Here is a 22219-nt window from a genome sequence, read left to right as displayed (position 1 = left end):
GGGAATGGTCTGTGATTGCGTTCCAGGAGAAAGAGTTGTAGGGTTTGAGGTCTGAAGTGAGGGTTGCAGTCTTGGCTTTAACCAGCTATGTGACCTTAATCAACCCTTTTCACCACAATAGTATTGAATTTCCTCCTTTTGCAAATTGGATAGGCTGATATCTGACTCTCAGAGCTATGCAAGGGTAAAGTGAATCACTGATTTTTATGGGAATTTACAAACATCTCTTCCAACCCCACATTTTACAGCTGAGGAAATTGAAAGAAGAAAAGGAAAAGTAACTTGCCCAAGTTCAGGCAAGGATGAGACCTAAGTCTCCTTTGTTGCTGGGGGAGCCAGAGGGTAACAGCTTTGACACATCAAGTCCATGTCATTGCTGGGAGAGGCAGAGGATGGAGTTCAAGGCCAGGCTGCTGGGTTTCAGTCTCTACTTGGCTATGTCACCCTGTGAACAGTTTAAAACCTTCCCAATCTCTGGTTTTCCTCTCTTCATACTTGGAAATAACAGTATCTACTTCATAAGACCATGGTCAGAATTAAAGAAAAAAGTCTTCCTAAGTTGTTTATAAAGTAGCAAGAGCTAGATAGATGTTACCTTTCACTGTTAATAACAGTAAGTAGCAGGTATCATAATCATGAGAGATAATATATGCAAAAGACCTCTGTAAATTGTATAGGATGTTACAAAAGGCAATTATGCTATTTTTGGAAAGCATCCAGTTGTGAACACCATTAACATCAGTCCAAAGATAGGAAGGGATACAGGGATTCTTTATCACCACATCTAGATTTGGGTTCTCTTTATTTGTGAAGGTACCAGCATTTTGAAACTGGCTGATTTGTATTTCTGAACTCCTTGGCTTTCCATCATTCCAACCTCTGTGAGCTCCATTTACTCCATGTTGTTCTGGCCCTTTCTCTCCCTGGATGAGAGAATTCAGCTCCCCATAGATGATCCTGTGCTGTGAAGTTTGTGGCCCCATTGTTGAGTTCTAAGGATCAAGTTGAGAATGTGAGCATTTGGTGGCCTGTCTCCATGTCCCAGAGCCCAGGGGTAAGCGGAAGAGCCATGTGACAGTTGTATTTGAAGGCCAATGGACTCTTGGCAGAGCATGCCAGGGTTTTGCCTGCCTCAACTTCAGAGTGCAGAGTGACTTCTTTTTTTTTTTTTTTTTTTTTTTTTTGACAGGCAGAGTGGACAGTGAGAGAGAGAGACAGAGAGAAAGGTCTTCCTTTGCTGTTGGTTCACCCTCCAATGGCCGCTGCGGCCGGCACGCTGCAGCCGGCGCACCGCGCTGATCCGATGGCAGGAGCCAGGTGCTTTTCCTGATCTCCCATGGGGTGCAGGGCCCAAGTACTTGGGCCATCCTCCACTGCACTCCCTCGCCACAGCAGAGAGCTGGCCTGGAAGAGGGGCAACCGGGACAGAATCCGGTGCCCCGACTGGGACTAGAACCCGGTGTGCCAGCGTGCCGGTGCCACAAGGCGGAGGATTAGCCTATTGATCTGTGGCGCCGGCCAGAGTGACTTCTGTTTGCTCTTCTTTGACTTATTTAAAGTCCAGGAGAGTTTGATGCGAAGATAAGGGCTAGCCGCTGTCCCTCCTTCTAACTCTATGAGCTTAAATGGGCAGAGGAGCTCTGTCACTGGCCGATGGATCACCAGCAAGTGAAAGGGCACCTATAATCTAGAGAATGAGAACTAGCTGAGCGTTAATTTGGCCAGTGTCCTGAAATGGCTGTATGGATCTGCTGGACAAGATGTAGAACTGGCATAGCTAAAGATACAGATTCAGCACCTTGGTGGGCACAGCTCCTGTGTGAGGTAGAGGCTAAAGACACTGATGGTCAGAGAGAGGCTGTGGAACTGTTTACTTAGCTGGTAGATGTGGGAGGTTGTATATAAATCTGGCCTGGCAATGCTTTAAGCTGATTATTAGGCTTATGCCTGGAGCAGCATGGTCCTGAAAATGGACCCATTGCACCGTCATGTAGGTGAAGGCCCCAGTGTCTGTGTTTAGTCCTGCTCAGGCTCACAGGGCTGTGTGAAAAGAGAAAGCCTCCTGCATGCAAGTGAGTCGCTCACAGACTCCTTAAGGCCTTTTCTAGAACCCGGCTCCATGCTGGGGTAATACCTTGTCTCTGTTCAGGCCCGTTCATGTCTCCTGACCTATTTGGGAGAAAGCTTATAGGAATATGTCCCTGGCTAGGACTTGGTTTGCTGGGCACATTCCTGGTTTGTGTCTGTTTGTCTGAATTAGGACTTCAGTGCTCTTGATAGTACTATGGTCATCTACTTAAGAAACACTCTGCTGACACTTCACACTTTTATTTGTAATTACATATTTGCTTAGCTTCCTAATGAATGACCAGCTCCCACAAGACCATAATCCCAGGAAGGCTGGAGCTGTACCTCTGTTTATGGTTGTGTCTCCGGGGCCTGGCCCAGGGCCCAGCGTATAGTGGTGCTCAACAGCTGTTTGTACCGATGAGGGGATCCAACTGGGCAGGGCTACCAGAGAGACAGCTGGGAGACATAACGACTAGAGGACAGCATCAGAGCTCATGGACATAGGTGCCAAGTCCAGTAACAGCCAGGTGTGGAGGGCCTCAGGACAGAAGAACTGCATGAGCTGTGCCAGAGATGGAGATGTATTCATTTTCTAGGGCTGTATAACAAAGCATCATGCACTTGGAGATTCAAAACAACAGAAACTCTCTTACTATTCAGGAGGCTGGAAATCTAAAATCATGGTGTTGGCAAGGTTGTGTTCCCTTCAAAGCTCTAGGGAAGAATCCTTCCTTGCCTCTTCCAGCTTCTGATGGTCTCTGGCCATTCCTGGTGTTTGTTGGCATGCAGCCTCATCACTCTAGTCTTTGCCTCCATCTGCAGATGGTCTTCTCTTTCCATCTGTGTTCGTACCTCTGTGTCTTCTCTTGGTAGACACAAATCATTGGGTTTAGGACCCACTCTAATCCAGTGTGACTTCATCTTAATTCCAAATAATTGCATATTCTGAGATTCCAGGGGGATATGAATTTTTGGTGGACACTACAGGAAGTTACAAAGGTGATGTTGGTAGGAGGCCAGCGTTTCCTGTGGCTAAGGTCATGCCATGGAAAGAACTCTGAACCAGATCAGAAAATCTTGAGATCTTTAGAAAATCTCTTCACTCCTCTGAGCCTAAACTTCTTCTTCTGTTCAAGGAGGACAGTGGCATCTGTCCTATACTACCCCCAGGATTACTGTGCAAATCAAATGAAATGATGGCTTGGAAAGTGACTGCAGGTCACTGTAAGGTTAGATATATAGTAAGCTGTGAGTCAACCATCACGTTCATGTTCATTAACATTGCCATGCTATCACTGGTTTTGATCTGACCACTTTGCTTCTGCTTTGCTAGGATCACTGCTTTTACCATGGGATGGTAAGGAAGGCAGAACAGTCCAGCGTCACACTCAGCACCTGCCGAGGAATTAGGTAAGAGACCTGGAAGTTGCAGGGGGTAAGGGGCATGGCATCTGGTGTTCTCCCTAGAAATGGAATTTTTAAGATAAGCAGGGCTGGCCTAAGGCAAAGACCTTGGGAAAGAGTCTAATGGCAGTGTGAGTGAGCTCAAGAGAGGCTAAGCCTGGGAGGGCAAGGAAAATCCTAGGTCATCCACAAATGTGTATTTAACTGGTCTGAGAAACTTGAGGTCTTGAAATACAGATTTAGTATTATTTAGGTTTGGTAAGGCCAGCAAGTGAGGATATGACTGCCAATGAAAAGCTGGTATGCTTGCAGAAGGAATAAGGTTGTGCTATGCCCTAGGGGTCAACGTGATGACGCACGAGGGTTGGACAGGAGGCAGAAGGAATAAGGAGAAAAGAACAAGAGCCTTGCTAAGGTTTCTGCAGGAAGAGCTGGTAGATGCACAAAAAGTAGTTTTAAGACTGGATAATTTGAGTAATCTTGGTGTGCTGTCTGTCCTTAATTGCCTGGTAGCTGTCCCTGGGGTGATTAGGGCAGGTGGACAGTGTCCCAGAAGGTGGGAATCCAATAAAGTAGTTAGCAAAGACATGGGCTGTGGATTGGTTGACTTGCATTTGCCAGGCACAGTACCTGGCGAGTTATTTACTAGCAGTTGGCCAATCCTAGGAGGGACAGTTCCTCCAGGGTCAGCAGGGCCAAAGATGTCAAATCAACAGGAAACAGAAAATAAGAATCATGGTTAAAATGCTTGAAATTGGTGAGTTTGAGCATTTGTTCCTGCTTCTCCTTAGCTCTTTTCTGGTGGGTGTGCTTAAAGGTGGTGAAACAGGAAATGAGCGGTTACTGAAAAGACTGGGTGGGAAGAGAAAGGAGAGGCGAGGATTGTTTACAAGTCAGAAAATCAACTGGGAGGTTCCAGCCCGACAGCACTTTGGAAACGGGTAACTCCTCTTTCTCTGAGCCAGACCACTTGGGTTTGTACTGCAGTTTGGTCTCGATGGTGTTAGTTGTATACTATGGATGAAAAGAATGAATACCTGACATTGTAAAGGTTAAAGGTGTTAGTATAACACGTGACCATCAGGACTGTGCTAGCCCTTGGTCAGCACTCAGTAACCTCGTAGGTCATGGCTTCTCCAGGTATGGTCTACCAATGGGCAGCATCAGCCTCACCCTGGAGCTTTTTTTTTTTTTTAAGGTTTATTTATTTTACGTGAAAGTCAAAGTTACACAGAGAGAGAAGGAGAGGCAGAGAGAGAGGTCTTCCATCTGGTGTTTCACTCCCCAATTGGCCACAACAGCTGGAATTGGGCTGATTTGAAGCCAGGAGCCAGGAGCTTCTTCCAGGTCTCCAATGTGGCCAGGAGCTTCTTCCAGGTCTCCAATGCGGGTGCAGGGGCCCAAGGGTTTGGGCCATCTTCTGCTGCTTTCCCAGGCCGTATCAGAGAACTGAATCAGAAAAGGAACAGCCGGAACTAGAACTGGTGCCTATATGGGATGCTGGCACTGCAGGCGGCGGTTTTACCCACTATGCCACAGCACCAGCCCCAACGGGAGCTTTTTTAAAATGCAGGATCTCTTGGGGCCAGCACTGCACTGTAGCGGGTTAAGCTGCCGCCTGCGAAGCTGACATCCCATCTGGGTACCTGTTTGAGACCCGGCTGCTCCATTTCCAATCCAGTTCCCTGCTCATATCCTGGAAAAGCAGTAGAAGATGGCCCAAGTGCTTGAGCTCCTGTGCTCACATGGAAGATGCAGAAGAAGCTCCAGGCTCCTGACTTCGGCCTGGTAAAGCCCCAGCAGTTGAAGCCATTTTTTGTAGTGAACCAGCAGATGGAAGAATGATCTCTCTCTCCACCCCTCTGCCCACCGTAACTCTGCCTGCCTTTCTTTCTTTCTTTCTTTCTTTCTTTCTTTCTTTCTTTCTTTCTTTCTTTCTTTCTTTCTTTCTTTCTTTTTTTATAGGCAGAGTAGACAGTGAGAGAGAGAGACAGATAGAGAAAGGTCTTCCTTTGCCATTGGTTCACCCTCCAATGGCTGCCACGGCCAGCACACTGCCGCCGGCTCACCGCACTGATCTGAAGACAGGAGCCAGGTGCTTCTCCTGGTCTCCCATGCGGGTGCAGGGCCCAAGGACCTGGGCCATCCTCCACTGCACTCCTGGGCCACAGCAGAGAGCTGGTCTGGAAGAGGGGCAACCAGGACAGAATCTGGCGCCCCGACCAGGACTAGAACCCGGTGTGCCGGCGCCACAGGCGGAGGATTAGCCTATTAAGCTGCGGCACCGGCCTCTGCCTTTTAAATAAATAAAAAATACATTTTTTGAAATAATACAAAATAATAAAATGCAGTTTCTCAGCTGCCACCCAGACCAACCGAGTTATCATCTGTGTTTGGCCAGGATCGCCAGGTGCTTTCTGTACACATCACAGTTTGTACCTGAGAATGTGTTCCTTGAGAATATGAGTGAATCTCAAATATCTCCTTCTTTCCACCAGCCTGCCCTGCTGCCATAGTGCCTTGAAGACCCTGTTCCGGCAGTAGATAGCAGTTACTCAGACTCTTCCTCCCCATCCTCTTTTCTTTGTTTGAAAAGGAACAATGAGCTGAAGCAACTGGATTCTAATTGCCTATGCCAACGCTTGTTTTTTTAAATAAGTGTTATTTATTTATTTATTTATTTGAGAGGCAAAGTTACAGAGAAAGAGGAGAGAGAGAGAGAGAGAGAAAGAGAATCTTCCATCTGCTGGTTCACTCCCCAAATGGCCACAATGGCTAGGGCTAGGCAAGGCCAAAACCAGGAGCCAGGAGCTTCATCCAGGTCTCTCACATGAGTGCAGGGGCCCATGGACTCGGACCGTCTTCCACTGCTTTCTCAGGCCATTAGCAGGGAGCTGGGTTGGAAGCAGAGATGCTGAGACGAACTGGTGTCCATATGGGAAGCCAGCACTGCAGACGGCAGCTTGGCTTGCTACACCACAGCTCTGGCCCCACTGCTTTGGTTTTGATTGCCTGTGTTAAGTAATGCCTATACTCAGTGAGCTGACAAACTGGTTCTATGAAGAAAAAAAAAAAAGCCCTGGTTTTTAATACATGTTCCAGTTTGCTGGTAAAGACACTCCCACCCTGACTGATTGCAGGTTACCTGTGTGCTGTTATTGAGCAAACTGGGAACAGATGCCCACGATGGGTTCTTGTGAGCTGGTGGAAGTACCCTGTGCCTGTGTACCTGTCCTTTCGTGACTGATTGGTTCATTTAATGGTTGCTTGTTTCATTCAGCAAATTAATTCTGGGTACATACCATGTACCCTACATAGGTGGAGGAAAGACAGGCATTGTAAAGTAATTCTTGGAGCCATGAGTCCTCATATGCGAAATGAGCATGAGTGATCGGCATGGTAGAGACGGTTAAGTGTCTTGTTAACTCAACAGCAGTCTGCAGACATATGGAATTCTTATCATCTTGTGACACTGAAACCAGGCTCACAATACTTACTCAGACTGCCTTACAAATCAAAAGCCCCTGCTGCTGCAGACCTCATGTGTCTGTTTCTGAAATGAGTCCAGGCTGCCTGGTGAGTTGGCCAGAGGGGATTAGGCAGGAGACAGGCCTTGGCTAGGAAGCGATAACAGAGTGGCCCTAAAGCTTCTGCTCAAGGGACTGGCTGAGCTAAGCCAGCTGGCCCCGCGGTGTTTACAGGCCCAGCCGCCAGCACCTGCAGTCTGTAAGTAAACAAAAGTTGGTCCCAAGAAGGAAGAAAGGGGACACGCAGGTGTGACCTGCTTCTCTTGGCCTCTCCCTCTGTCTAGTCCGTCTGAATCAGTGGGAACTTGGCTTGGCCTCTCGCAAATCATTCCAGCAGCCATGCCGACATGGGGAGATCAGGCGAGCTGTCCATGTGTTTCTGTTTTGCGTGCTCCCGTCTGGTGGGGTCCACCCTCCGTACTTTCCCAGCCGTCTCCCGGTGCACCTTAAGCCACCAAGGCTGTGGGGTCGGACTGATTTAAAAGCTGAAGCTTCGTGCCAGATGGCTGCAGCGGGATCCTGGAGGAGGAGCAGCTGAAAGAGCAGCAGTGTTCATGCCCATGGTATTCAAACTCAGTCATTTCCCAAGGCTCATGAAGCCAAAATGCCTTGTAGAATCTCCATAGCTATTGTTCTTTCCTCCTTGTGAAAATGGATGGGATTTATACAGGTGAGATCTTCCAGCTGATGATACAAAGACAGAGGAATTCAGCTGAGTTTTGAGATGGTTCCTGGGCCGTTTCTTCTTTCTAGCTCAGTTCTTTTGTCCAGTGGAGTTGAAGAGGTAATTCATGATGGTAGTTAAAATAAATTCAAATGGTACAAAAGACTGAACAATGAAAGACAAGTCTCTTACCCCAGATTTCCAGGTTTCTTCCTTCCCAGAGGCTGCCATCATTACCAGTTTCTCATATATCCCTTTAGACATAATCCTTGCAAAAAAACCCCACCCAAAATCCTTGCCAAAAAACCCCCCACAGATATGTTGTATAATGCCTTGTCATCTTTTTTGGGCACCAGGACCTTAGAGAATTGAGTGAAAGCTCTGCATATGTATGAACTACACCAGTGAAAGATGTACATACCATCTCGTTGAGGGATGTCAAGTCTCAGAGGAAGGACCTGTCCTCTAAATTTTTGCATGACTTCTTGCATGCACAAATGCCTTGCAGACTCACACACAGTATCAGCATCAGGAGTGGTTATTATTGTTGAAGAAATCTGGACAGTGCTGGACTGTGGTTTCTAGGAAACAGTGTGTGTCCACAGCTCACTGTCCATTGGCAGGATGGGCACTTGATTGGTAAGCTACTTAAATGCTTACTAAAAATTATCACTACATAACTACTACAGAATTAACTGTTAAAGATTCTCATCATACTGGGCCATATAAACCAGCAAAAATCAAAGTTCTTCATGCTTTCACATATTCATAATCAATCCCATTCCCCATCTATAATCATATAGTTGAAATACATAATCATATAGATATCTTTTTTATCCAAACAAGACTATCAAATACAACTATCTAATTTTTTTCCAATTTAGCATTACATCTTAGGTGCACATAGCTCTATCGTATTCTCATGCAAAGTGTTTTAGGTGGTAAGTTTTCTGACTTAGAAAGTCTTTCAAAGGAATCCAGCAAGTCATCTGTAGTGATCTATTTGGTGATTCACGCTTATACTGTAGCAGCTCTGTCCTCAAAAACCTAAGGCTCACACTTGCTGTGGGTAAAGCTTAACCCTGGTCCTTGGAATCATATTTTGTCTGAGAGAGATAGAGACAGAATGTGAGATTGAGAATCAGTCAGGAGAATGTGTACAAATGTATAAATGTGTGCATAATTGCCTGGAATGAGCTCAAAACTTAGACTCAAGGGACCTGACTCTGAGGTCTAGTTCCATCCTTCCTGGCTGTGTGATCTTTGTGTTTTCCTCTCCCCATGTAATTTTTTCCTTGTCTTTGCCTCAGTCTTTATCTATGTCTTTGCCTTGGCCATGCTGGTACCTTCCTAAGTCCTGGGAGTGAGGGGTAGAGAGTAGGTGCTGATGTTGGGTTCTGCCCAAGAATAATAAACTTGAATGTTAGGAGGCCTGGGATCTGTCCGTGGTTCCACATTTAACTCACTGGGTGACCCTGGGCAAGTTCCTTCTTTCCTGGGTTCTCCTCTCGTAAAACCAGAATCAAGCAGGCCATTCAAAGAACCCTAGCACATGGGATGCTGTGGACCGCAGGGAGAATGGGGAGAGTCTGGAGTGTGTGTGGAGGGGGAAGACTGTCCTGCGCAGAAGGAAGTGGCTCATATACATGCAGCCAGACCATGAGAAGTGACCTGGCCCTTCCTGCTTTGGTTTCCTTGCCTTCCTTCTGCAGAGCAGATTAGAGCTGGCTGTGTGTCAGACACCGTGTGGATGAAGCTCTCAAGGACAGTTGCATTAAATTGTGCCATGTTTAGATTTTGGAATCAGCTTATTCCTGGTTGGAAACCTGACAGGGTGCTTCGGTTCTCCAGTCTCAGTTTTGTCTCCTGTAAAATAAGTCACGCTGTTGATGTCATTGGTAGATTTACTTCAGGGGATGAGTGCCAGCTGCCTGACAGCAGGGACTTCGTTTTGTTCGTGCTGGATCCCTACCATCTACAACAGTTCCTGTCACATAGTTGGTGCTCGAGACAGATGCGTTGAAGTGCCACTGGATAAAACCTTGCACATTGCTTGATGTATCTTACATGCTGAATGACTGTTAACTATTCGTTTATGTTATTTTGGTTACTAGTGATCCTTGTCTCGAATCAGCACATTATCATAGCAACCCGTATGATGGTGGGCAGGAATATTACATAACATACCACACAGCACGCACTTCAAATCCAGGCGTGTCTCCCTCTGAGGCCCATACTATCTACTGTGCTCTGCCAGCCCATCCCAGGGGGAGCTCAGTACCTGTGTGCCTTCACACCTGCCTTTAGGGCTGCTTTTGAAATTCCCTTTCATACCTTCCACAAGGTAAGGCAGAGAGAAGGCAGCTGGTAAAAAGGTAACCTCTTAGGGAAGCTCTAGATATGGGGATAGAAGATGTGTTTAGCTCTGAATGGACGCATTTGCAGAAAATAGTTTGTGCGTTTCGGTGAGTCCTTCAGTGATTTGGAGGTTAAGCACCCATCACCTTCTGCCTGCCCAGCCTCTCCTGGCCCAGTTTCTCTGAACAACTTCATGTGTATCAAGCTCTTAATTACAAAGGATAAGATGGGGGCTGGCGCTGTGGCTCAGTGGGTTAAAGCCCCAGCCTGCAGTGTTGGCATCCCATATGGGTGCCAGTTCGAGTGCTGGCTGCTCCTCTTTGGATTCAGCTCCATGTTGATGCACCTGGGAAAGCAGTAGAGGATGGCCCAAGTCCTTGGGCCCCTGCACCCATGTGGGAGACCCAGAGGAAGCTCCTGACTCCTGGCTTCAGATTGGCTCAGTCGCGGCCATTTGGGGAGTGAACCAGCAGATGAAATACCTTTCTTTCTCTCTCTCTCTCTCTCTCTCTCTCTGTCCCTGTCCCTTTCTGTAGCTCTGCCTTTAAAAAAAAAAAGATAGAATGGAGGATAGGATGTGAGATCCTGACCTGCCCAGCTTCTGGGCCCCATGTCTGTGTCTCCTGGCTGAACTCCACCTTCTCGATGCTCATATTAGGCAAACTAGACCCTCTGAGATTCTGAGAAGGATAAGAGACTGGTGGTGCTCATGGTTGAGGAGGCATCTAGAGGACTTGGGGTGAGGGGTCAGGAGGAAGAGAGTCCCCAGAACGATGCCCTCAGAAATTCATCCACCATTAAAGTTGGGTTCAGTCTTTTCATTTGATTATCATTTATAGCCCTGACCTATATTCCTGCTGAAGGTACGGTCTTTTTACTTGCTGAACTCTTTATTTAGCAGAGCAGTAAGCCTTTGATTATAATGTAAATTAAAATATATTTTCTCAAAAATAATAAAATATTAAGTTGGGGGAAAAAACTGGGGTTCACTAAGAAGTGCTGGGGCTCATGCCAGCCTCTCTCCTCCATGTCCAGCAGTCTGAAAGGATTTCAATCATGACATTGGGTGGACCCCCAAGAGGCCACAATTTGGGTGGGGGGAGCAGCCACAGGCTCCTGTTGCTGGCAGGGCTTTCAGTGTCCTTGTTGGCCTGAGCTCTCAAAGGGTCAGCTGTCCATACCCTGAACCTGAGTTGCCTGGGGCCTGTGAAAGGCAGGCGCTGCTGCAGAGGCCGGGCTCCAGGCCAAAGTTCCCGAGTGTGACTGTGCCAGAATGCCCCGCAGGACTCCTTAATAGCACGTGTGCAGGCCGCCAGAATCCGGGCCTCCTGGTTGGGCCCGGATATCTGGGTTTTTAATAGATTCTGTCAGCTCTGGGAGTTCCATTCCTAGGGATCTCAGACCTGTAGGTATGGGACTGGCTGATGAAGGCAGATAGCAGAGAGGTTACGGAGTGGGCTGCAGAGTTATTTGATCTCTGTGAGTTTCAGTTTCCCCATCTATAAAACAAGACCCTTAGAATGTTGATGTGGGAATGAAATAAGAATATTTGTGGACAGGATTGCTGGCCCTGGTCAGCTCCTGGGAAATGGGGTCTGAAGGTGAGAAGTGGCCAAATGCCTCCTGTGTGTCTGTGCATCTCCAGGGAATGGGGTCTTCCTTCAGACAGGCCAGTTGGGAAGCAGCTGACCACACCTTGGAAGAGAGCCGCTGGTACCGTTACTTGTAGCCACTTGTAAACTGGGGGTATCTTTCCGACTCACTCCATGGGGTCTTTGATAGAGGCTGTGTAGGGACCTGGAGCCCAAATATTTAGGTTCTAACCCCTCTCTCACTCTCTGTTATGACCTGGGTGACCTTGGGTTAGTGAATTAACCTTGCTGGGCCTTGGTTTCCCCATTTTTGTACAATATACTATTTTCAAGAAGCACAGAACCTGCTGAGAATAATATAATAAGCTGCTCAGCCCTGTGCCTGGTCCATAGCAAAGGCTCAATAACTTATGGCCACCATGATAATTATTATTCACCATGCACCAAACTTTGGCTGGTCTCTGTCCTCTTTGGCTCAGAGGCTTGCTCAGCCACACCTTTGGGCTCTGCACTGGAACTTTCCATTCGCTGGCTGTGACCTCTGCGACCACAGCCCAGGGCCTGCAGCATCATTGGCTGGTTTGTGGTCCAGATCTTCTGTTTCCAATGTTTGGAACTGTTAGGAGAAGCTGAGGTGATGACGGAGGGCATGGTTGGCTGAGCTGAAAAGATAACTTGGGATCAGGATGCCCTCAGCAACTCTCACCTCTGCCCTTTCCTGTCTGGATTAGGGAGTGGACATGACCCTTGCCCTTTGCCCCACTCCCTCCCTTGGCTGTTCAGGGAACACCTTGGGCATTGGCTGAAGGGCTGGTGGGGTTTGGATTGCTGCGTCAGCCTGGGTGAGGCAGCCAGGAAGTCATTAGGCTTTTGGCACCAGAATGAGGTCAGCCAGGGCTCCAGGAAGCACTGGTGCTGACTTTCCTGAGCGCATCACAGGCTCTTCCCAAAGGGAAAAGCCTGGGCAGGAATCCCAAGGGGGTTGTGGTGTGGGTGGAAGCCGAGATAATCTAAGAGAGATCTTGCCAGTTTGCAGGAGTTATTCTAGGTTTCGAACTCTCCGGAATAGGAGGAGCCTGAGTGAGGTGTTGGAGCTCAGGGAACCCTGCCTGGGCCCTGGCACCTGTTCCTGGGCTTCCCTCTTCCTGGCACCTTGAGCACATTCCCTGGCTGTAGCGTTCCTATCACAGTATCAGGGAGGCCTCTGCCCATACTTGAGTTGATTATCTGTGCTGGCCATGGGTTCCAAGTCATGGCACTTGTTCTCCCTGAGTCTAGATAAGCCTTGGAGGCCTTGCAGGTGTGGCTCTCTAAGCAGCAGTGATGGAGCCTTGCTCTCTCTGTTGGTGCTGTAGTGACTTATCCTCCTGCTTAGACTCAGCTACACCAGAGCAGGCACTCGGTCTTGTCCACTGCTCTGTCCTCAGTAACCAGCGTGGCACCTGGCACATACCAGGAGCTCAGTAGACATCTGTGGGCATGAATGACTATTCTCCAATGGACGCAAAGTACAAGTGGCCCTCCTCCTCAGTATCCATGGGTTCTGCATCTGCAGATTCAAGGCAGACTAAAATCTGGACTAAAAATACTCTGAAAATCTGTGTCTATACAGAACACATACAGACTTTTCTCCTTGTTGTTATTCCATACAACAACTATTTACCTTAAGTAATCTAAGGGTGACTTGAACTCTATGGGAGGATGTGCACAGGTTATATGCAAAGGCCATGACCATTATGTTTTTTTTTTTAATTTAATAAAGTTTTATTTTTTCAAAATGTACAATGCAGTGGACCTGCTCATGCATCTTCACCGGCAACTGGGGCATCTCCCCCCTTGGTGTTTCTGGTGTAAATCACTTGAGCTCTGTGCTTTGAAACCAGTTTGATAAGTCCTTTACTCAGGAGCTCCTGCAGGGCTGCCCTGGCCAGGGACCCGCGGATCTTCAGTCTCTCAGAGACCACGGCCGGAGTTATGAGCTTGTAGTTGGGCACTTCCTTACAGAGCTTGTCGTACATAGCTTTGTCAAACAAGACCAGGTTATTGAGCTTGTCCCGAACTTTGCCTTTAGACTACTTCTTCTTTTTGGCCTTGCCTCCAGACTTGTTCACGGGGTCCTTGTCTTTCTTGGCCGACTTTCCGGCATCTTTTTTCTTCTTGTCGTCCTTGGGCGGCATAGTGAGGCGCGGAGAGCAGCAGCGACCACCTCAACCTTGCAAGATGTCGGACAAAAAGCGACCATTATGTTTTAATAAGGGTCTTCAGCATCCATGGGTTTGTATCTCTTCAGTGGTCCTGGAAACAGTCCCCCATGGGAAATGAGGAACAGGACAAAGATAGTGTCTGATTACATCTAGGACAGAATAAAGAATAAAAAAAAATGAGTGGGCATACATCTTTATTCTGAGTTCAATGCTGGTATGTGTGGCCAAGGAAAGAAGGTAGTCTTGCACACTTGACTGGGGATGTCACTTCACCACGTAACTCACTCAGGAACGTGGGGAGGAGTGTCGTGCACCAGTGGTGCTTCTAGCTCGTTCCAGGCACAAAAACACTTGCCTTTTCCTTGAGCCATCCAAGTAATTAGTAATAGTTAGCAAATTACCACTTCTGTTTGTGGGCACCAGGAAACAGAGGCTCAGAGGGATTTACAACACACGTTGAAGAGCATGTGACAGTTGTGTGTTGGGGCTAAATCCAGAACCTGGGTCTCCCCACCTGCAGGGCAGTGGTCATGCTCTGGCCATTGTACTTGTACTACTTTCTATAAAGCTTTGACCTATGATTTGTCACATGCTATGTTTGGGTTTCAGAAGCTTTTTAGATTCCTGCTGGCCTTAAAAGTATCAACTATCCTGGGTGCAGCCTTTTTAGTACCTTTGAGCTTTTTCAGTCTAGATATTCTTAACCTGGAGCCCCACGAGCTAAGAGATGCAAAAACTCTGTGAGATTGTGTACTGCGTGTCGTGTACGGAGGCATTGCTCCAGAGATGAGGTCTGAGCCTGCATCAGATCCTCCTAGACGGGTGCATGGCCCCAGGATAAGGTTAAGAACCAATGATGAAAATCAACTGTACCATTTTACGTGTGGGGAAAGTAAGGCCTGTGCAAAAGAATTGTTGAAGGTCCTAATCTTTGACCAGAAATTCTCTCTCTCCTGTCAACAGAGGACTGATTGTGGTGAGCAGCAACCTGAGCTACATCATCGAGCCCCTTCCTGACAGCGAGGGCCAACACCTTATTTACAGATCTGAACATCTCAAGCTGCCCCCGGGGAACTGTGGGTCTGAGCACTCCAAGCTCACCACCAGGGACTGGGTCCTTCAGTTTACACAGCAAACCAAGAAACGACCTCGCAGGGTGAGTTTTGAGGTCCTCAGTGCAGGAGTCAACTAGCCATAGGCTTGTCTCATCCAGAGATGCTTACTTTGAATCCCTGTCTGTCTGCGCTGAAGTGGCATGGCTAAGAAGGAAGAAAGAACCTCTCTGTCTTTTTGTTTGTTTGTTTGTTTAAGATTTATTTTATTTATTTGAAAGAGTTACAGAGAGAGAAAGAGAGGTCTTCCATCCGCTGGTTCACTCCTCAGATGGCCGCAATGGTCGGAGCTGCGCCGATCTGAAGGCAGGATCCAGGAGCTTCTTCCAGGTTTCCCACATGGGTACAGGGGCCCAAGGACTTGGGCCATCTTCTTCTGCTTTCCCAGGCCATAACAGAGAGCTGGATCAGAAGAGGAGCAGCTGGGACTAGAACCGGCGCCCATATGGGTTACCGGCGCTTCAGGACAGGGCTTTAACCCACTGTACCACAGTGCCGGCCCCCTCTTTTTCTAAGTCATTGTTGAGTATGGCTAATAATTACTTTGGAGGAAAACACCAGCCTGTTTGAAAGACTGTGAGATGCTGATTTTAGAAATGTTATAAAGGCAACAGTACATATGCCCATATGTATATCCCCTCTTTTGGAATAGCCACTTCACCATGCACAAAATGCTCGGATTTATTTATACTGAAAATAGAGGTGCGTGGTTTAAAGGTTATCCTGGGGGGGAAGGTAATTTGGGAATTTTCTTCGTAGTATTTTGGCCTCTGTTCTGCCTGTCACAGCTGGTAGCATCCGTTATCTCTTGAGGGTAAAGGACTGGGTCCTGAGTTCCAGGGCAGCCTTCAGCAATCACCAGATGTGACAGGAGGTGTAGCAAAGGTGATGGTGGCCACAGTCGGGGCTCTGTCTCTTGTGCCCCGGGTACAAAATAAATAAGAAGGTTCACTGTTCACTAACCACATGTATTTCTTAGCAGTTTTTTGATATGAGGCCAAGCCTACCATTTCTGCAGCTCTGATCTGCTTCTGTCTCTTTCTCAGATGAAAAGGGAAGATTTACACTCCATGAAGTACGTGGAGCTTTACCTCGTGGCCGACTTTGCAGAGGTAAGGGGTTTTCCCAGAAAAACTGCTCTCTTGATAGCTCCCAGTTCAGGCTTTGAGCTGCATTTGGGGAAATGCTAACACATTTATTTTTCTCTGCTTTATCACATGATTTTGACCTTAAATCTGGGTTTTTTTTCTGCCATTCAATTATAGCTGAAAAAAAAATGGAAAAACCTCTCCCAACTTTATCCATTCATTAGTTAGAAAATCAGGACAGTTACCTGGATCAACACTTCTTAGGCTGAGTCCAAAGAACTTTAGGTCCTGATATTTATTCTTGTGTAAGAATGGTCCGTGAATTCTATGGAGAAATTTTTTTAAAGATTTATTTATTTATTTGAAAGTCAGAGTTACAGAGAGAGAGAAGGAGAAGCAGAGAGAGAGAGAGTGAGGTCTTCCATCTATTGGATCACTCCCCAGATGGCCACAACGGCTGGAGCTGTGCCGATCCGAAGCCAGGAGCTTCTTCCAGGTCTTCCACGTAGGTGCAGGGGTCCAAGGACTTGGGCCATTCTCCAGTGCGTTCCCAGGCCATAGCAGAGAGCTGGATTGGAAGTGGATCAGCCCAGAACTCGAACTGGCACCCACATAGGATGTCAGCACTGCAGGTGGTGGCCTCACCCGCTAAGCCACAGTGCTGGCCCCTCTCTGAAGAAATTTTTAAAATCTTCTTTTTATAAAAATAAGTATCTTCTTAATGACCTTGTTCTTACCCACATGTGGGTGCATTTTCACCATCTTGTTGGAGCCAAATGAGGACCTAATGCCTTGGCCCCTGGACTAACAACACCTGAAAACCTGGGAAAAATGCAAATTTGGGGGGGCTACTCCAGACCTACTGAGTCCTAAACTGTCAGGTACAGTCAAGTAATAAATTTTTTAAAAAGATTTATTTTATTTGAAAGAGTTACAGAGAAATGTAGAGACAGAGAGAGAGAGGTCTTCATCCACTGGTTCACTCCCCATATGGCCACGATGGCCAGAGCTGAGCCATTCTGAAGCTAGGAGCCAGGAGCTTCTTCCAGGTCTCCCATGAGGGTGCAGGGGCCCAAGCACTTGGGCCATCTTCTACTGCTTTCCCATGCCACAGCATAGAGCTGGATTGGAAGCAGAGCAGCTGGGACTTGAACCAATGCCCATATGGGATGCCAGCACTGCAGGCACTAGCCCCCCCCCCCCCCCCCCGCTACTCTACTTCTGATCTATAGAAATATTCACCTTTTTGAAAAAGATTTATTTATTTATTTGAAAGGCAAAGTTACTGAGAGGCAGAGGGAGAGAGAGAGAGACGGAGGTCTTCCATCTGCTGGAAGACCCGGAAGAAGCTCCTGGCTGCTGGCTTTGGATCAGCTCAGCTCCAGCTATTGCGGCCACTTGGGGAGTGAACCAGTGGATAAAAGCTCTCTCTCTCTCTCTCTCTTTCTCTCTCTCTCTGCCTCTGTCTCTCTGTAACTCTGCCTTTCAAATAAATAAATAAATCTTTTAAGAAATTATTTATTTATTTTTAAAAATATTTTGTTTATTGTACTTGAAAGAGTTACATGGCTGGCGCCTTGGCTCACTAGGCTAATCCTCCGCCTGTGGCGCTGGCACCCCAGGTTCTAGTCCCGGTTGGGGCGCTGGATTCTGTCCCAGTTGCTCCTCTTCCAGTCCAGTGCTCTGCTGTGGCCCGGAAAGGCAGTGGAGGATGGCCCAAGTGCTTGGGCCCTGCACCCACAGGGGAGACCAGGAGGAAGCACCTGGCTCCTGACTTCATGATTGACGAAGCGCGCTGGCCGTAGCAGCCATTTGTGGGTGAACCAACAGAAGGAAGACCTTTCTCTCTGTCTCTCTCTCACTGTCTGTAACTCTCTTTCTCTCTCACTGTCTAACCCTGCCTGGCAAAAAAAAAAAAAAAAAGAAAGAAAGAAAGAAAGATTGAAAGAAAGAAAGAGTTACACAGAGATAGAAGGAGAGGCAGAGAGAGAGAGTTCTTCCATCTGTGGTTCACTCCCAAAATGGCTGCAATGGCCAGAGCAGGGCCACTCTGAAGCCAGGAGCCAGGAGCTTCTTCTGAGTCACCCACGCGAATGCAGAGGCCCAAGGACTTGGGCCATCTTCTCTGCTTTCCCAGACCATAGACCTGGATCGGAAATGCTGCAGCCGGGACTAGAACCAGCACCCTTATGGGATGCCAGCGCTGCAGGCAGAGGATTAATGTACTGCACCACCGTGCCGGCCCCCTAAAAGGACTCTTTCTATGGCTGCTCTACCTAGGTTACAAACATGAAACGTGGTCCTAGAGGCAGTGCCACACAGTGGGAAGAGCATCAGACCTCAGGCGTCACGAGCTGCCTGTGCATGTTGGTGGCAGGAGGAGGTGGCTCTTGAGTTGTCTTCTTAAAGGACAAAGAGGAGTTAACTGGCAGAGGAGTGGAGGTGAAGGACCTTCCAACCTGAGGGAACATTGTGTTCTGCTTTGACAAGAACTTCACTCTGTAATTGAAGTTGGTGTTGGCTTTCCCAGCAGCTGTGTGTGTGTGTGTGTGTGTGTGTACACGTGTGTTGTGTCTTGTTTCTTCTCCAAAGACGATGTGTGTGTAGGATAGGGGAGTCTTGTAGGAGCCAAATCCAAAGCCTATTTAAAAGTCAGATGAGGCTCCATGGTCCTGACAGGAGGCAACCAACTCCTGACTCAGGCCCCTACCTTATAGAGCTGCCTGTGGTGGGAGGGTTCTAGAAGAAAGCTGAGTTCCTCTGGCTCTGGGACATTTTTCCATTTGGTTTTGCATCCAGGATCATCTCATACAGTGTTCTTGAGCCATTTCTTTGGGCCACAGATCCTTTGATTAGATTAAATCTCCAGGGACCCCAATAATTAAGCCTATGGAAACCCAGCTGCTGCCTCATAGTCAGTGTGGCTGTTTGTCCCGTGGGACGTGAGTCTCAAGCTCCCAGAGAAGTGGGGATTGCATGTCTTCTGTCTCCTGACCTCCAGCCTCACAGCAAGCTCTGGGAGGCACAGTATCTGTTCAGGGTGCCTCAGGAGTCGGGTGTCGCCTTGCGCTGGGCTCTTCTCACAGAGCAGAGGCTTTCTGACCTAGCTCCCAACAGAGCCGTGATTCATGCAGCTGCCTGGATAGGGGACTGTGCATTTCCCAGGTCCTGGTCCCTCTCCCCAGCAGCCGAAGGCTCTGAGTGATTCATGGGCACCTGTGGGTGAGGGGGTGGAATGGATCGGCTGGGTTCACAGGCTAAGGAGTCAGCCCCTTCCCACCTCACACCACAACCTCTCCCAAGGGCCTATCGTCCTCTGCAGGCAGAAGCGTGTTCCTGACAATGAATTAATGTGAAAGGATGGGAGACAGACAAGAGGAGGGCCACCTTGCAGATTTACAACCTGCTGCGGAGATAGGACAGCCCTCTCCTGCGGGCGCTGGAGTCAGAGATGAGAGGGAGGCAGGGCTCTGCCTAGAGAGCGTTGTCAGTGGTGAGCACAAGCAAGCAGAGCCTGGGCAGGGCTCCCAGGAAGCAGAGCCCAGGGGAGCAGAGTCAGGCGGTGCTGCAGTTTGAATATGATTCACATTCCCAAATTCAAGCTGGCGTTTAATCTCCAAAGGCTTGTGCTAATGAGATGAAGAGAACGGAAATTGAGTATCACTGTGGTGTGAGGCCCTTGGAAAGTGTTTGTATTGTAGTACCCCAGGATTGAATCTCGGTGGGTTCATAAGGACAGGAAGAGGGACCACACACAGACACAGAGACACTTGCACTCGCACCCTACCAGGATGTGATGTAGCCAAGGAGGGCCCTTGCCAAGCCAGAGTCATGCTGTTTGGACTGTGAACCTCCACAACCAGGAGCCTGAAGACACCTCTTTTCTTTATACAGTAGCCAGCCTCTGGTGTCTCCTTGCAGTAGTGAAGAAGTGGCTCTCACAGCGGGATGGGGGAGCTGTAAGCACAGGCCTGCAAAGGGCTTTCCTGCTACTACCTACAGTGTGACGGGAAGCCGCAGAAGGACAGTGCTGTCCCATGTTGTAATTCTGGTGTCACCTAGAAAGTGGAAGGTTGAGAGAGTCCTTCCTTATAGCAGGGATCTGTGCAGCACAGCCCATGGCCAGAGCGAGCCCACCATAAGTTGTCGTAAGCAGTTTTGTTGGAACACAGCCATGCCCACAGGTTGCTGTGTTGTCCGTGGCTGCTTCTGCACTATGGACGCAGAGCTGAGTAATTCTGACAGAGACAGCATGGCCCACAAAGCTGAAAGTATTTACTCTTTGGCTCCGTGCAGAAAATATTTGCAGACTCCTGCTTCAGACTATTGTGACAGTGTAACGCACTCCTTGAGCATGGTGGCCTTGTCATGCAGGAATTTGAAGATAGGAATAATATGTTTGAAAGACAATGAAATTTAACCCTGATGTTCTAATAAATATTTACTAAAAAAATGGAAATGTTGCAACACTTCTGTGCCATGAGACCAGTTTAGAAGTGGGTGGCAACTATAATGAGAAACTTCTGGATTAGAACCTTGGAAAGGTCCAAGTCACAGGGTATCACACCAAATTTAATTCTATCAAAAGGAGGGGTGACACTGAGATTCTCTGCTGGTGAGTCAATGTCCGAAAACAGTGGGAAGAGGAGAAACAGTGGATTTCTTCCCTGAGTCAGAACTGGGACACACCCCCAGCCAAACAAATATCCCAGGCTGTTTCATTTGGCTGTTCTTTTGGCTGCTTATTTGGATATTCTTATAGGATGGGGTGGAGAAGGAAAGTGAAGCTTTGGAATTGAAGTAGCATGTGTAGCACAATATCCAAAGTAAATCAGAGAGACACCCAGGTTCTGTGTGACATTGGCAGGGTACAGAACATGCCCATCATTCACAGATTTAAGTTGAACTTGTAGCAGACTTTGTCTTTACACTCTAAACTTTCCTTTGTTAATTGTAGCTGAAAGAGTTCTTTCCAGGCAGGAACGTTAAATATGAGACATTCACACTGATGTGTCCTCCTCCTGGTACCCATGGCAGACATTTCTAATTGAGCTCAGCACACTTCCCTGTGCTCAGTTAGAAGTGTCTGGTTTTAGTCGGACTGCAGTCCAGAATTTTTGTGAGCAGTGGAGGCACTGCCAGTCTATCTGAGTGGCCTGCAAGATAGGCCCATTTGCCATCCTGGTTGTGTTGCCAGCACCCACCGTGTCATTCATATGACCCTCCATGCATGCTCCTTAAATGTAGGATCTTCTGGTCCTCTGCTTTCACTGAAGCCCTTTTAGGCGAAGACCGAGATCTCATACTTCTTTGTATCCCACCTACTGCTTAAGCACATTACTGTTCAGTGACAGCTTGACTAGTGTTGACTGGCTACATGTAGGGAAGCCTGGTGAGATCTATGTGATGTTGGCTTCATGTTGAGGTGACAGCCAAGACAAGGATCAGATTGGTCTCTCTTCTAAGACCCAGTGGCAGGCTGCTGGAAGCCTTGCAACTTGAAGGACAGGTGATTAAGACTTACTTAAGGGTTGGCAGAACCACTGTTTAGTTCACTTCACAGTTGTTGCACACCTGCTATGAACTAGCAGTTGAGGGTATCAAGACAGAGATGGCCCAGGTCATGCCTTCCCCCAAAGCTACACTGTGATAGGGAAGACAGTTGCATAAAAAGAACAGCACACAGAAGATAAAAGAAAACAAGAACAAATTCAGAGACAAGTAATGGGGAATAGGAAGGGTCCTGGGAGAGGTTCTGGGATCTCACTTTGTTCTGCTTCTTCTATTTAGTTTCGGAAGAACCGTCTAGACCAGGAAGCCACCAAACACAAGCTCATAGAGATCGCCAACTATGTCGATAAGGTGAGACCAGGTGTGTACCTTGTGGGAAATGTGCCAGTACCTCAGAGAAGCTACAGGACAGGGGATCACCTGGCACCTGAGCTGCCTTCTGCTGGATTGGCTGCCCTAGCCAGTGATGAAAAAAACTGAGCAGTGGTCATGATGTTGCCCTGAGCCATGTAACCTTGGACAAGTAATTCATCTTTGGGTTGTGATTTTTGGATTTGTTTTTAATTTATAAAATAGAAGTGCCAGCTTACATCAATGACTTCCAATTATTTTTGTTTTTCTCGTGGACTCCTTTTTAGAATGAAATCTTATGCCAGTGCCTGGTATAATTGTCAGATGACAGCAGACGG

The 22219-nt window shown here is 47.8% G+C and overlaps 1 protein-coding gene and 1 pseudogene across 2 annotated transcripts in view; one reads left to right on the top strand and one right to left on the bottom strand.

Moving 5' to 3' along the window:
* The window catches only part of ADAM19 (ADAM metallopeptidase domain 19), a 92586-nt gene that overhangs the window by 40711 nt on the left and 29656 nt on the right, over nt 1–22219 (top strand). For both annotated transcript variants that reach the window (XM_002710340.5, XM_008255329.4), the window contains 4 exons: nt 3404–3480; nt 14783–14975; nt 15978–16043; nt 21810–21881. In XM_002710340.5, the coding sequence (XP_002710386.2) occupies nt 3404–3480; nt 14783–14975; nt 15978–16043; nt 21810–21881 (408 nt within the window). The remainder of the gene's footprint in view (nt 1–3403; nt 3481–14782; nt 14976–15977; nt 16044–21809; nt 21882–22219) is intronic.
* LOC127490528 (small ribosomal subunit protein eS25 pseudogene) lies at nt 13355–13870 on the bottom strand (annotated as a pseudogene).

Source organism: Oryctolagus cuniculus, chromosome 6, assembly GCF_964237555.1.
Source record: "Oryctolagus cuniculus chromosome 6, mOryCun1.1, whole genome shotgun sequence".
NCBI lineage: Eukaryota > Metazoa > Chordata > Mammalia > Lagomorpha > Leporidae > Oryctolagus > Oryctolagus cuniculus.
The sequence above is the reverse complement of the archived record's forward strand: the minus strand, read 5'-3'. Positions and strand labels throughout refer to the sequence as shown.